The sequence below is a fragment of the Lynx canadensis genome, chromosome C1 (genome assembly GCF_007474595.2).
Source record: "Lynx canadensis isolate LIC74 chromosome C1, mLynCan4.pri.v2, whole genome shotgun sequence".
In the NCBI taxonomy this organism is placed as follows: Eukaryota; Metazoa; Chordata; class Mammalia; order Carnivora; family Felidae; genus Lynx; species Lynx canadensis.
The window spans coordinates 193,457,695-193,473,661 of NC_044310.1; the positions used below are offsets into that span (position 1 = coordinate 193,457,695).

The following is a 15,967-nucleotide window of genomic DNA, read 5'->3' on the forward strand; positions in this document are numbered from 1 at the left end:
TTGATTCATACGGAGAAGTGGCCAGGTAGCAATGGCCAGGAAGAAACTAGATTTAGTGGCACTGGGTTTTGCAGGCCCTTGTCAAAGGCTTTGAGTTTTGTCTTGTAAGGGTAGAGAATAGGGAGCTAATGAAAATTTTAAAGTAGAAGGGGAACACAATCAGATCTGTAAAATTATGAAGGGGTTCTCAAAACAGCCTTGTGAAATTGGCTTGGCAGTATTATCCCATTTTAGAGACCAAGTAACTGAAGCTCAGTATCCAAGGTCACAAGGTCACAGGTGGTCCAGTTGGAAACAGAACCTTCATCTTCCAACTCCTATCCAGAGTCCATTCCATTATACTAAGTGTAGCTCTGGTTGTTTAGAATAATAGGTGAATATTTATGAGAAAAAAAAAGCTACATAGAATTTCGGGAGGATACAAATCACTAAGTGGTAATTCTTCAATTTACATGGTAATTTATCACTCTATTTAACAAATTCTTTCTAGATAGTACTTTTTATACAGTTACTGTACTGTATAGCAGAATGGTATACAAAAATTTGAGAAACTCTGTCTCACAAAACAAAGTACTTTTTTATAGGATAGTAAATCATGTTGAGTCTTCTAAAAGTCAATACCTATTTATACACTCTGATGGCACTATTCTCAGTCAATGGTTTTCACAGACACCTGAAAACCTATCTGGTCAAATCCCACTTGCTTGTGAACAAACTCCCCCAAAAGAATCAGTGAGGAGGACTATCTGGGCAGAATGGACATGCATATCTGTCCCTAACATACTAACAAAATACTTCCAAAATGTCTAAATTTAGCTCATTCTTATTTGGCCTACCCCCTCCTATGTTATGAAATATAAAAATATGTTATTGGATTAAAAATTTCTTGCTACCTTACCTTTGTGTACTTTGTCCTTTCTGGAAGAGAAGTAGGATTGTGTCCATTGTACAGGGAGATTGTACTGTCTCACAGTCAAGCAATGGTAGAGCTGAGCCAGATTATACATCCCTTGCTAAGTGTTGGGTTTTTTTTTTCCATCAAACTTAAAAAAAAAAAGGTCTCTTTTGGAGTTAGCTTTTTGCAAAGGAAATTAGTAGTACTGTACCTACTTCTAAGTATGTTATGACTTAAATTGTGTCTAAGATTCTTTTATGAACTCAAAGCTTTTTCTATTAAAGTAAGCTTGTTTACTCTTTAACATTATTTGGAAATAAAGTTGTGTAATGCTAGCAAAATATTTTACTTTTTCTTACAGAGAATGTATTGAAAATGTGAAAGTTCCACTGTTAATATTTATCCCTTTTCAAAATGGTTCTTCATTAACCATTTATTACTTTAATATATAGTTTAGTATAATGCTACAGTATAATATAGTATAATAATTAACTGCCAGATCAGAAGAAACATGGTAGAAGATCATGATAAATTTGAAATTATTATCTCAAAAAGTTATATTTTAGTTTTTGATCCCAGTTGTTTCTATTGGAAATATATAGTAATGGGTTTCTGTCTTTGTTCACGCGTACTATATTTTATCCTTTTGTGGAGGAGTGTGGGCTCATTTATGTATTTTCTTTCCCCATTTCTAATTTCATCCAAATCGAAGTACTGAATATTTTTTTTTCCATAGACGATTACATTGCACTAGGAACTATATCCACATGCACCTGTTTGTGTCTTTCATGCTGAGAGCCGTAAGCATCTTCGTCAAGGACAAAGTGGTCCATACTCACATAGGAGTAAAGGAGCTGCAGTCTCTGGTAATGCAGGGTGACCTGCAGAGTTCCATGGCAGTGCCTTCTGTGGACAAGTCACAGTATGTAAGTGTTTTCACCATCTTCTCTCATTACTGATTCATGTAACGTTATAGATACGTTACATTTTACAGTCCACTAAATATTAACTTGTTTGGGCTTATCTCATCTCTGAGTTAACAAAAATAGATGACCAATTTGTATAATGTTTACTACCTCAGATCTGTCCTCAAGCTTCACACCTAGTTACTCATCATCTTAGACTATTAAAAGTGTTTGGGCTCTTTCCTCCAGAACATTCTGGCATGGAAACGTCAAAAATCACATGACTGGAGTGCATTTGGTGTATGGCTTCTAGCCGCTGTCGTGGCTTTCAAAAGTAAAAAGCCCACTTGCAAAACCAGAAGTGTGGGATTTAAAAGCCCACAACATTTAGTTTCTTTATTGTAGACTCAAAGACTTGTTCAAATATAAGACGACAGAGTACTTGATTCTGTTCTCAAATGTCCTGGGGTTATTTAGTGACCAGAATCCCACAATATATCACACAATAATTCAGTTAATTAGATCACGGATGCAATATATCTGGAAATCAAGGATACTAGTTTATATGCCTTGATGGTATGAATTGATACCTTTTCTGTATCTTTGGCCTTTGCCCTGTAACTTTGTAGGCCCTCCTGATTCTGATTCTGGGCTGGCTTTGTGACTTGTTTTATCCAATAGGATGAAGTAGACGTGGTAGTGTGACAGTCGAGCGTAGAGCTCTGTGAGTGAGCCCAGCCAAGATTAGCTGAACCTGGCCCAGATCAGCAGAATCACGTAGTCAGTCCATAGAATCATAAGATGTATTAAATGTTTATTGTTTTAGCCATTGACTTCTGGGGCATTAAAAAAGACAAGAATAAAATAAACTTATGGTAGAATAATGGCTAATATTTCTTCTTTATACTCTTCTGTACTTTCCTAATTTTTTCTGATGATTAAGTCTTATTTTGATAAACAGGAGAAATTAAGGAAAAGTGATTTTTTTATAACTTCTAATCTTATTTAAAAAAAAATAGAATCAAGCCCATAGTCTTAGAGATGCGGTCTTAAAATAACTTTGTTCTCTCTTCCAGCAGTCTTGGCTTTCCTAGACACAGGAAATAGATTATAAAAAAAGAAATGGAGAACTGCTTTTTGGTGGTCTGATATTGCATCTAGCACAGTTTAGGGTTCTAATATGATGCAATTCTGGTTTATTTGTAACAGATTGGGTGCAAGATTGCTGTTGTGATGTTTATTTACTTCTTGGCTACAAATTACTATTGGATCTTGGTGGAAGGTCTCTACCTGCATAGTCTAATCTTTGTGGCATTCTTTTCGGACACCAAATACCTGTGGGGCTTCACCTTGATAGGCTGGGGTAAGGTATTTATGTCTCCTTTCCCTTTAAACTGGATTGTGGATTTGAGGACTTTCTGTTAAGCCTATCCTTAGCATACTTTCAGCCATTTTCCTGAAATCTCTCCCCATTTTATCTTTATACCTCCTTTTTTTCTCTTCCATTGTTCATTGGGGAAAGTTATTAAGATCAAGTCTGTAAGCCCCTCAGTGGTAAGAAACTTTTCGTGTTTAACTTATGGTTGGTGTTCTTAGGCCAGATTCTTGAGAGAATTCTTTGGCAGGAATATAAAAGACCACATTGTTAGCCATAGACATTTAGAACTGCTATGCTCATGTCTTATGTCAATGTCCTGATTTAGCAATAATTTCATTCTAAATATTTTGATTTTTAAATTTCGAAGCTGTACTGATACATCATTGGTAAGTTGGTGAGAATTCCAGGAAGGAATTTATGAGATTGCATCTCCATTGCATTTAATGATACAAATTACAAGCTAATTATGTGGACTTATCATGTCTTTTGGAAAAAAATATTCAAATTACTTTATGCATATGTAATTAAAAAAAAGGATAATCAGCTCACATTCCAAAAATGCCTTATCAGTACTAGACTAGACTAGGCACTAACTCAACATGACATGGGGAAAAGGATGTTGCTTTTTTGTCCAAATTTAAGAGAACTTAAAACTCTTATGTGGCTGCAATTAAGAAACCTCATGATCAACAATTGCAGATCTCAATTGTTATTTTATTTTATTTTTTTAAAGCTTATTTATTTATTTATTTATTTATTTTTTTCAACGTTTATTTATTTTTGGGACAGAGAGAGACAGAGCATGAACGGGGGAGGGGCAGAGAGAGAGGGAGACACAGAATCGGAAACAGGCTCCAGGCTCCGAGCCATCAGCCCAGAGCCTGACGCGGGGCTCGAACTCACGGACCGCGAGATCGTGACCTGGCTGAAGTCGGAGGCTCAACCGACTGTGCCACCCAGGCGCCCCTAAAGCTTATTTATTTTGAGAGAGAGAACACACACACACACACACACACACACACACACACACACGAGAGTGGGGGAGGGGCATAGATAGAGGGAGAGAGAATCCCAAGCAGGCTCCTTACTGTTAGTGCAGAGCCCTATGTGGGGCTTGAACTCACAAACCGTGAGATCATGACCAGAGCCGAAATCAAGAGTTGGACGCTTAATCGACTGAACCACCCAGGCGTCCTTCAATTGCTGTTTTAATATTCAGATTATGAGGTGCTTGGCATTGGAAAAAAAATTAACTAGGTGGTTCAAGATTACATTTGAAGGGCTTCTTTTTTTCCTCCTCCAAAATAAGAATATTTCTTTGCTTGTTTTGCCTTAATATTGTTTTAACATTTGAAAATGTGAAGTAAGGAATATTGAATTTCCTGCTAGTTAAGGAATAAGATTTAAGAAAGCAAAGGGTCTATTTACTATAAAATTTCATTTATTATGAAATGATTGTTGTGAATAAAGTTTTATTTCTGAAGGCAGCTTGTCTGTTTTAAAGCTCTCCCTTTGACTAGCAGTTACTAAAAATAAAAAAAAGATGCATTTTATTTTTTTAGAGTACTTTGGAAATTTCCTCAATAGTGTTTGGCAGTTTGCCTTCAAATCAAAATTACATCTGTGTACGTACATAATTACTAGAAGTTGGCAAAGGTGTTGATAGAAAACATTTGTCTGAGTTACATTTTATATTTTGGATTTCAACACCACTGGTCACACATAATAAATTCTTTTTTCTCTGTTTACTTATTGGTTTGATGGTTAACTCCCCCATTAACTCTTATTTGGCCAGGGGCACCTAGGTGGCTCAGTTGGTTAAGCCTCCAACTATGGCTCAGATCAACATCTTGCAGTTTGTAAATTTGAGCCCCGTGTTGGGCTCTGTGCTGACAGCTCAGAGCCTGGAGCCTGCTTGGGATTCTGTGTCTCCCTCTGTGCCCCTCTCCCTCTCACTCATGCTCTGTCTTTGTCTCTGTCTCTGTCTCTCTCCAAAATAAATAAACATTAAAAAAATTTTAAGAAACAGAATTTTAAAAAACAGTCCAGTGAGCTTCCATGCAAGTATGAATTTCATACCTTCCTTTACAACTCTTTTTCAATTGTTCACAAGAACTTTGACATTGGAATTATACCTATAGTAGAGAAGCATCATTACTTGAAATCTTCTTTTTATCAAATGGTTTAAGGACAAACATGAAATCAAGTAGGCTTCACATGGAAACTTTCTTTGAAAAGCATTTTACATGGATATGTCATGTGCACTTAACCACAGTCTGAAACACTAATAACCAATCGTTATAGAATTACAGTTCTCCACTTAATCTACCTTCTGACTCTCTTTAAGAAAATGCTCTGACTCCATTTAAAAAAAATGCTCTAACCCTGCTCTAACCCTCAAAATGCTCTCCTCATTGTCACTCGTCTTGCTTGTTCGATAATATATAATAAAAAAAATGCTCTAGTCTAGGGCATATATAATTATAGGTGTATATTTTTAAGAATCTCTCTCCAATACTTAAATGCAGTTACCATTTAATGAAGTAAATGACTAAGACCATTTAAGTAATAGACTATTTTTCCCTTAGCGCTGACAGTCTGATTGGAAAATATCATTTTTATTTCTGACTCATTTTTCTAAATTCCTGTAAGAAAAACAATGATCAACAACATTATAGCTGCTTTGCAGGATCCTTGGCTGGAAATAGTTTAGAGTGAATCCAATTTTGTGCTTTCTTCCAATAATGTGACTTATGAGCTTCATTAGAGAAGAGAACTTGCTTGGATTCCTATGTTACTCATTGGACCCAGTCATTATAACTTTAAGATCTCTTCGGCTAAATAAATACTCAGAACATTATTGCTCACATTATGGTGATGTGTGCAGCTTTATCATTTACATTGATTTTGCTGATTCTGAAGAATAAATTGGAAAGGAAGGAAATTACAGTCTAAAGAAGAAGAGGTGCCATATCTGACCTTTAGTAAATTGAAGGCAAATGTTTAAAATAACTGTTTTTACACATCTTCATCACAAAACAAGATGTATACCAAGGAGTAAAGGCAAATTCTGATGATGACTATATTTCTTTTCTTTCAACCAACCACATTTGTAATTTTTCCTATTCCTGCTTCAGTTTTCTCATAAACTGGACGCTTTATTCTTGGTTCCATTTTGTTCTTTCATGCATGCATTATTTTTCTATATATTTAATTCTATATTGAAAAGGTATCAGTCTTATTCATTCATCCTTATTGAATGTAGTCATTTACCTCTATAGTAGCAACCATTCTTTTTTTTTTTTAATTTTTTTTAATGTTTATTTATTTTTGAGAGAAAGAGACAGAGCATGAGGGGGAGAGGGACCGAGAGAGAGGGAGACACAGAATTGGAAGCAGGCTCCAGGTTCTGAGCTGTCAGCACAGAGCCCTATGTGGGGCTCAAACTCACGAACCGTGAGATCATGACCTGAGCTGAAGTCAGACACTCAACTGACTGAGCCACCCAGGTGCCCCTGGTAGCAACCATTCTTAATTTTCAACTGTTAGATAAGGTGCCAGGATGTACATATTATCATATAAGATCACCTATCCTGGTTCTACCAATTAGTCATGTCTCTTTTGCCAAACTTTCGTGTAGAATATTTTCATATTCTGTATTCTCTGAAAATAATCAGGAGAATAGTCTGTATAAGCTGATGTCAATTCAGCAAATATTTTTTGATTATCCAGTTGGCAGTAAATATAATTGAAATACAGAGATATGTTGTAAAGACTACACAAGAAACATGCAGTCTGACCAGTAGGTCATTTTGTTTTGTGTTTGCCTGTTCTGATCAGATGTATGATATTCAAAATATTTGATCTATAAGACCTGTTCTCCACAAAAATTATTTTTGATAGTCAAATGATACCTTTACACAATTAAAAATCTAGAAAAGCCATTTCTCCCATCCTTCATGATTTTTAATTCCCTTATTATTTCTACTGAAGATTGTCTTAAAATTACATTTAACAGAGTCAATAAAAGATCTATATTTTAGCCTTACCTTATGTAAGATACAGAACAAGGTTTTCAGATGTAATTTGAAGTTTTACTACTAACCATTTAAAATTACAGGGGCGCCTGGGTGGCTCAGTTGGTTAAGCTTCCGACTTCAGCTCAGTTCACAATCTCATGGTTTGTGAGTTCAAGCCCCACGTCGGGCTCTGTACTGGCAGCTTAGAGTCTGGAGCCTGCTTCGGATTCTATGTCTCCCTCTCTCTGTCTCTGCTCCTCCCTGGCTCTCTCTCTCTCTCTCTCAGAAATGAGTAAACATTAAAAAAAATTAAAATTATGTGGATGATTACCTCTTTAAAAGGAAACAAATTATAGTAAAGTTTAGATTTCCGTATGTAGCGATTATGTAGGTTTATCTCAGTGGGTTCACCTGGTTTTAAGATTTCACCTCATCTCCACCAGTTCGATCTACAGTTTCTGCCCACTGGCAATATTAAATTCAGTAAGCATATTTTCTTTTTTATTGTAACTCTTATTTCAGACTGTCCTTTCCTGCAGTACATTACTGCATTTTTTGGATTATAATAAAATATATTTTTATATATATTTAGTAATAATATATATATTTTTTAATTTTGTTTAAATGTTTTTATTTATTTTTGAGAGAGAGAGAGAGAGCATGAGCAGGGGAAGGGCAGAGAGAGAGGGAGACACAGAATCTGAAGCAGGCTCCAGGCTTTGAGCTGTCACCACAGAGCCTGACATGGGGCTCGAACTCATGATCTGTGAGATCATGACCTGAGGTGAAGTCGGACACTTCACCGACTGAGCCACCCAGGCGCCCCAATAATAAAATATACTTAAAAAAAATTCTTCTGTTTCCTGTAGCAATTCCATCTCAGGAGGAGGTAGCTCTTCTAAAGTTTCAGAAGTAGACACTCTTCCTTGTAACAATGGAAGACTTTCAAAGGTTTTGCAATTTTCCTGACAAAAAGATGTGCTCATTCAGTATTGGCTTCAAATCTCCTCAGAGTTGAGAACGATTCTGCCAAAATCATAATGGAGCCACTTCTAAGTTCCTTAAAGAGATAGATAGGCAATGGAAATGGAATTCCAGCATTCTGTGGTGGGTAGAGCGGGAACTGGAGGTATAGCCTGGAACTTCATGTCTGAGCAGTCAATATGTTGACTAGATTCCCCGGGGAATCAAGATTTCTGGTTATTAAGATATTGTGTGTCTATAGCTAATCCAGGAATCCCATGTCACGATGCGTCTCTAATTTTTAGAACTAACTTTACACTTTATGATCAACCTATTTTACTATTGTAAAATAGTACTGGCACCACAGGAGGAGAATAAGGATGAGGCAGGGCTTTATGAAGCCTATGAAGTATCCAAAACGAGATGAAACTCCATAGACCAAGACAAGAAGATCCTATTTACTGCCTTTGGCTTCAAAGCCTCCCTGTTTTATGTGTGGACTGCTGCCCAAGTTTTTATTTGAAGAAAGGTTTTAATTGCCTAAACATTTTTGACTACTGTTAATTAGTCCCAAACTTCATTTTAGTTTTTTTAATTTTTTAATTTTCTTATTATTAAAATTTTTTTAATGTTTATTTGTTTTTGAGGGACAGAGACAGAATGTGAGTGGGGGAGAGACAGAGAGAGAGGGAGACACAGAATCCAAAGCAGGCTCCAGGCTCTGAGCTGTCAGCACAGAGCCTGATGCAGGGCTCGAACTCATGATCTGTGAGATCATGACCTGAGTGTAGTCTGTTGCCCAACTGACTGAGCCACCCAGGTGCCCCCAAAACTTCATTTTATAGGGGAATAATAATGGAGCCACATGAGAACCCATGTCTATTTTTTTTAATTTTTTAATGTTTATTTATTTTGAGACAGAGAGCATGAGCGGGGAGGGGCAGAGAGAAAGGGAGGGAGAGAGAATCATAAGCAGGCTCTGCACTGTCAGCATAGAGCCCAATGCAGGGCTTGAACTCAAGAACTGTGAGCTGAACTCAGGAACCTTGAGCTTGAACTCAAGAACCTGAGCTGAAATCAAGAGTCAGATACTCAACCTACTGAACCACCCAAGCGCCCTCCACCCCTGTGTTTACTTATTTTTAGACCAGAGATTGCTTCCCTCTCAGAGTCACTTATTTATACTGACATTTTATGAAGATTACTCAGCTCTCAAGGTAAATGTATATATTGAGTAACATTTGAATTTACAGTAAATTTACTTAAATTGGCATTCAGACTCAAAATAACATCTAAATTTCAAGCATTTTCCTCTATACTTATGTGTTCCCAATTATGTAATGATGTGATACCAAGATTGGTAATCAAAAATCCTTAAATCCCAAAAATGGTTTCAATTCTTTTTTCCTCCATGGTTGCCTCTGTGCTAGCTTTGTGAGTGAGAATCTTCCAAGAGGAAGAGAAAAGTAATTTCATGAAGACATAGTGTCTGATAGAAGATATTTGTTATAATGATCATCTAAAGCAGATTTCCAGCTCAATCACCCTTGATCAATGTGTATAGAACTTTATTCAGGAAATTGCTTAATTGGGAGACTGTAAAGGAAGCAAAAGATAAAGACCTGTAAATGAGAAAATGTGAAAATTCTGATAAAAGGCAGACACTTTTTTAAAATAGCCAAGGCAGCAGAACCGTAAAGAGAGCTATGTCAGGGCTCTTTGAACCACCCTGGCAGAAGGGGCCAGGCTGTCTTCATTACACAGCATCATTCTTGTTTCCTCCTCAGGGTGCTGACTGATAACTGACGTTATGTTATTGATTTTGCATCTCCCTACAGAATATGCCTCAGAAAAATGGGAATATTGTTGATCTGTTTATTGTTTTATTTTCTGAAAGTAGAATAATCCTTGACACATACATGGGCACTTAATAAATGCTTACTGGGTGGATGGTTGGAAGGATGGTTGGATGGATGGATGGATGGATGGATGGATAGGTAGATGAGTAGATAGATGGATGGAAAGATAGATAAAATATGTGAACTGAACCTAAGAAATAATCAGAATTGGGTAGATCTATTTTTTTTTGTTTATTTATTTTTGAGAAAGAGATAAAGAGACAGAGCGTGAGCAGGGGAGGGACAGAGAGAGAGAGATGGAGACATAGAATCCCAAGCAGACTCCAGGCTCTGAACTGTCAGCACAGAGCCTGACGCAGAGCTCGAACTTGCCAACCATGAGATCACGAGCTGAGCTGAAGTTGGAAGCTTAACCGATTGAGCCACCCAGGTGCCCCCTGGGTAGATCTATTTTGATAAAAACAATTTTCTGGAACATAGAATTTGAAATTTAGATGTTGTATGCAAGCAATAAATAAAATTGGAAAACGGAGTTATAAAATTAAATAACCACACAGTCAGGCTGCAGTGCTGAGGTTAAATTCAATGAGATGATCACCAGGGAGGCCAAAACTTTCTCTATTACAGGGCACCATCTTATTTTCACTTTTAATGGCATTTTTCTTCATCTGAACCTATTCTTTTTCACTTTTTTGCTAAAAAGGAAAACTCAAAAAATTACAAATGTGTTTTTAAAAATTTTTTTTTTCAACGTTTATTTATTTTTGGGACAGAGAAAGACAGAGCATGAACGGGGGAGGGGCAGAGAGAGAGGGAGACACAGAATCGGAAACATGCTCCAGGCTCTGAGCCATCAGCCCAGAGCCCGATGCGGGGCTCGAACTCACGGACCGCGAGATCGTGACCTGGCTGAAGTCGGACGCTTAACCGACTGCGCCACCCAGGCGCCCCACAAATGTGTTTTTAAAAGTAAAGAATTTAATATTGTGTTTAATAAAAATGTCCTAAGTTAGATTAAAACTTTTTCTCTCCCCTTGTAAAGTGCTTCCTAACTTCTGCAATGTTTTCATTATGCTCTGTCTTTCCTTTCTTCAAACCACTTTCATAAATTCCACAGAATGAGAAGCTGTCCATCCAAGCCTTTGGTCCTGTTTTGTCATGTTCCATAAAAGTTATGGTTTGCGATTTTTTTTGTGATGTCAGAGTCTAATCAACTATAACATGGACTGAACAGTCAGCCTTTACTGTGGGCACACTTTATACACTTGTGGAAAGTCAGTGTAATAGATTTGACATTGCAAGCTCACGAGGTGTTTATCATTTATGAAGGACACATATTTCAGCGCTCAAAGCCTCAAAGTAACATAGGGTTCATCCTTCGCTATGGTCTTAATGCATACATATGCTTGTCTTGAGCCAACATGAACCCCCCTCAAAAGAAGAGGCTACACAGATTAAAACTTCCTAGTATAGCTTCTCTAATGGCTTGCACATTTAGAATGGCAAAGCTCTAATTTTTTACAATAATAGCCTCCCTGTAGCATCTCATGAAGTCTGTGGCTTCATTCCTCCGTGAAGGCTTGTAGCTACCAGTTTGGCAAGAATCAAAGTCCAAAGCTCCAACTGCTACCTGCTTCTGACTCCAGGAACTTCTGTCCCCTCCCCATATGGCTTGATCCTACATCCCTCAAGGGGACATTGGGCCAACCTTCAAATCTTCACACTCTCAGGGGCAAATGACAGCAATGTACCTGGCTCATTTCTCAGGGGGGTCAAGAGGAAAACTAAGAAGAATTTTGTGTTGATATACCCATATTTTTTCATGTCTATTTTCCTCTCTCAACTTTTAGTAGTATATTTTTATGTGTGCTGAGTATGAGATTAAAAATTCCTTTAATCTTAAAGCAAGTATGGTCCCTGAATCCCTTTTTGATTACAGGGTTCCCGGCAGCATTTGTTGCAGCCTGGGCTGTGGCGCGAGCAACTCTGGCTGACGCAAGGTGAGTGAAAAAGAAGAGGTAAAGAGAGAGCCTAAAATTTCCTAAGACTCAGTCTTCCTGCCTGGAATTTACACTGGCTGCTGTTGTGGACCACATTTCCTTTTATGGACATCATGTAGGAAATTACCTTGGTGGAATTATAGCCTTTGATACATTACCAGCAAGCTATCCATCCCAGAGGTCTTGGGACAGAAAGACTCACAGACCAGATTAGGATGCTTGACCTCTCTGGTTTGTAATATCATTTTAAAACATATTGTAAGAATTCAAGGGGAAGGAGATAGGTAAGTTAACATGCTTAAGATAATGGTGCAAGCATGTGGAAGGATCGCACCACATGAGTCATGGGATAGGCAATATTCAGATCTCCTCTCTCAATCTGTCCATGTCAGCCGTCCCCACTTGATGGTGTGGTTTTGAAGACCAGAGATGTGGTTGCAGCAAGGAGACCCACAGACAGAAGGTGCCCTGGGCCAATGACACACAATTGCTTTTTCGTATTGATGAGAAGAAAGTATACTTGGTCATAGTTATAGCTGGCCAGTTAGCCTGCTAAACAGCTTTGGGTTTTATTTGTGTTCCTTGGGCAAAAAATACATGGGCACGGGTTTCACCAATCAGTGGTGGAATTAAGATGTCAAGGGTATTGAGCACTTCCTGTCTATCAGGGGTATTTTGTGTCTCATATATATGGTGTATCATGAATATATAGTGCCCAGTTATACTTATGTTTAACATGCATGGGCTCCACTTATTACATACTTATCTCTATTTGATGCAAACTATGGGTTTCATCCAACCCGTTTGGGTTTTTTTGGTCTTTTATAGCATAATTAAATGTTTTCAAAAAATAAATGCACATTGGAAGTGATTCACTAGGATTACCAAGTAGCCTGGGACTAATTTGAAGTATCATTTTATTATTATTATTTATTATTATTATTATTATTATTATTATTTAATGTTTATTTGAGAGAGAGAGAGAGAGAGAGAGAGAGAGAGAGAGTGTGCGAGTGCATGAGGGAGGGGCAGAGAGAGAGGAAGACAGAGGATCTGAAGCAGGCTATGTGCTGACAGCAGTGAGCCCAATGTGGAACTTGAACTCATGAACTATGAGATCGTGACTTGAGCTGAATGAAGTCCAATGCTTAATCAACTGAGCCATGCAGGTGCCCCTGAAGTAGCATTTTAAAGTACAGTGCAGTGATGGTGAATGATGGTAAAAGACCTTATTTTTAGACTTACACAGACCTGAGTTCAAATGTTGGTTTAGCTGCTGTTAGCTTCAAGACCATGGGAAACACACATGACCTCTTTGTACATCCGTTTCTTAATATAAAACAGAGATAATAATGTATACATGACATTAATACAGACAAAACGCTTAGCACAGCCTGGTAGCTGACAGGCACTAAATGCGGACATGATGAGGAAGGGTTCAGGTGCAGGTAACTCACAGGCCTGTTCTACTACTTGTTGGTCTGTGACAACAGATGTACTACCTGGCCTCTCTCATCAATGAAGTGCAGGTAAAATGAATATTACTCTTCACGGCATTGTTGTAAGATTGAATGGGAATGTATGTAAAATACCTATAGTTTTGGAATAGAGTTTGGAATAGTAAGTACTAAATACTTATTAGCAAGTATTATTCCCTTATTTCATTAATTTATACCTATATGTAATGTCTGACCAAAAATAATGTTTTTGTTATGTTATTCCATTAGAAAGCAGGACTTATGTTTTTATTAATCCTAACTGATGGCCTTTATCCTATCAAGCCAGCGGAGCCTTGATTCTGCTAAAGTTAGAGCTTAAAAATGAGGCTGGAGAAGAGATGGGGCCACATCTTCCAGATCTTTATAGGTTACATTAGGATGGTTGTTTTCTTTTTTTTTCCTTTCAGTGACAATGACAACAGATTTGCATTTTATAAAGATCATTACCAGCATGAAAGGAAAAATGGGAGAAAAGTAATAATAAAGATGACAGCTAGCATTTTTTAAAAAAATTATTTACTTATTTTGAGGGGAGTGGGGAGAGGGGCAGAGAGAGAGAGGGAGAGAGAGAATCCTAAGCAGTTTCCATGTTGTTAGGGCGAGCCCAACGCAGGGCTCGATCTCACAAATCGTGACATCATGACACGAGCTGAAATCAGCAGTCAGATGCTTAACTGACTGAGCCACCTAGGCACTCCAGTAGCTAGAATTTTTGAATGATACCCACATTCCAGGCACTTTCTAGGGGTTCTGTAACTATTAGTTTAATTGAACTTCATAACAACTCTATGAGACTGAGGCCAGAATAGTTGTACCCAACATTGCACAGCCACAAGTGGTAGAGAAGGAATTTGTCTAGACAGTTGGGCTCCAGAGGCTCTCAATAAATACCATGAGCAGAGTAGATGTTTCTTTTAAGACTAGTGGTATTTTTATTTTCTGTGGGGGAGGAGTGTTGTAGAGGGATTCCTTTTACATTTCACTGACAGCTGCTCACCCTTCAGTTGCTTCAACACCTCTGGTAATGAGGGATGCAGAGGGGACAATGCCCATTGTACCCTGGGCAGTTTTTCATGCCTTCATCATATCTGCATTTTGTCCTTCTACCACTTGTAGTTCTATTCTCTAAATCAGAAATAATTCATCGCCTATGATGGACTTTTTAATAGTTCACATTTTTTTGCAAGGTATGAGCTCATGCTGGGGCATCGGTGTTGTACGTAAACATACAGAGCTATTTACTAGCACATGTTTCTCTCATTCACGTGATACGATTAAATCTACATTTCATGGTGTTCAGAAAGGAAAACCATAACTACAAGTAGTCTGCAACTTCAGTATGTTTGAACTCACTATCCCACCATGTAAAATCTTCCTTATCAAATTCCTGTAGCATTTTGTATGTATATTCTGTTATTTTCCCTTTCTTACATACTATCTTATTTCTCTTGATGTGCATGTATAACTGTCAGATTTGAAAAAAAAAACTATGAATTACAAACGGGTAGGAGTGAATGTCTCTGTTTTATAATAGAGAACTCTTCAATGCTTGCTGATCAGTTGTTATGGATCTATTTGGCCACTTTCCTCCATTTGCTAAGTGTCTCTTGAGCAAGATAAAGTCTGACTTGATGCAAACTGTGAGTTACCAGGAGATGCATTTTCTCGTCCGTTTGTTATTTGTGGCCATTTCCCTTAGCCTCAGACTTCCCATTTGTAAAATGAAAATATTCTTGGTGATGAGTAAGGTTGTGAGTCTACAGGGGGTAGATTTGAAAATCAGATGAGAGCCCGTTTATGAAAGGGCTTTGTAAACTCCAACTTCTATGCAAACATTAAATTTGCTAATAATTGAGGGTTAATGTTATCAGCATTATCATTGCTATATGTATACGATGATACTGGAAATGTCAAAGAAAACTTACAGTGTCTGCTATTTGATTTCTTGCGGGGTGGGTTGAGTCAGCAAAGAGGTACTAAATAATGCTAAATAATTTTACCCTGAGATGTGTAACCATATAACTTAGATTTGGAATTTTAGAGAAAATAGATCCTAAGGTATTTTTTCGTTCAATCCTCTCATTTGAGAGATGAATAAAGTGCCTCCCAGAGACATCAGGTTACATCTCCAAAACTACGGTCAGCCTGTAGCAATTTTGACTCATTCATCCGTTCAACAGATATTCCAAGCCTTGAGCATAGAAAGCAAGCAAAAATATTCACAATACATTTTATATTGAATTAGATAATTAGTTTTCTTAGCGATCTTTTATTCTTTCTTGAAAATCATAAACTGAATCATACACCATTAACAGTCATATTTATTTTTTTAAGAAAAAAAATTATATGTCTATTGTTTTTGAGGCAAAACATCCTTTAGGTATACAATGTTTCAAAAAGTACAACTGATACTGAATATTGCTCTGAAACAGTTGAATTAATGCCAAAA

The 15,967-nt window shown here is 37.4% G+C and overlaps 1 protein-coding gene across 1 annotated transcript in view; it reads left to right on the plus strand.

Moving 5' to 3' along the window:
• PTH2R (parathyroid hormone 2 receptor) overlaps positions 1 to 15,967 on the plus strand; it is a 51,055-nt gene that overhangs the window by 10,798 nt on the left and 24,290 nt on the right. The window contains exons 4-6 of the mRNA XM_032594495.1: positions 1,632 to 1,821; positions 3,010 to 3,163; positions 11,959 to 12,019. Of these exons, the coding sequence (XP_032450386.1) occupies positions 1,632 to 1,821; positions 3,010 to 3,163; positions 11,959 to 12,019 (405 nt within the window). The remainder of the gene's footprint in view (positions 1 to 1,631; positions 1,822 to 3,009; positions 3,164 to 11,958; positions 12,020 to 15,967) is intronic.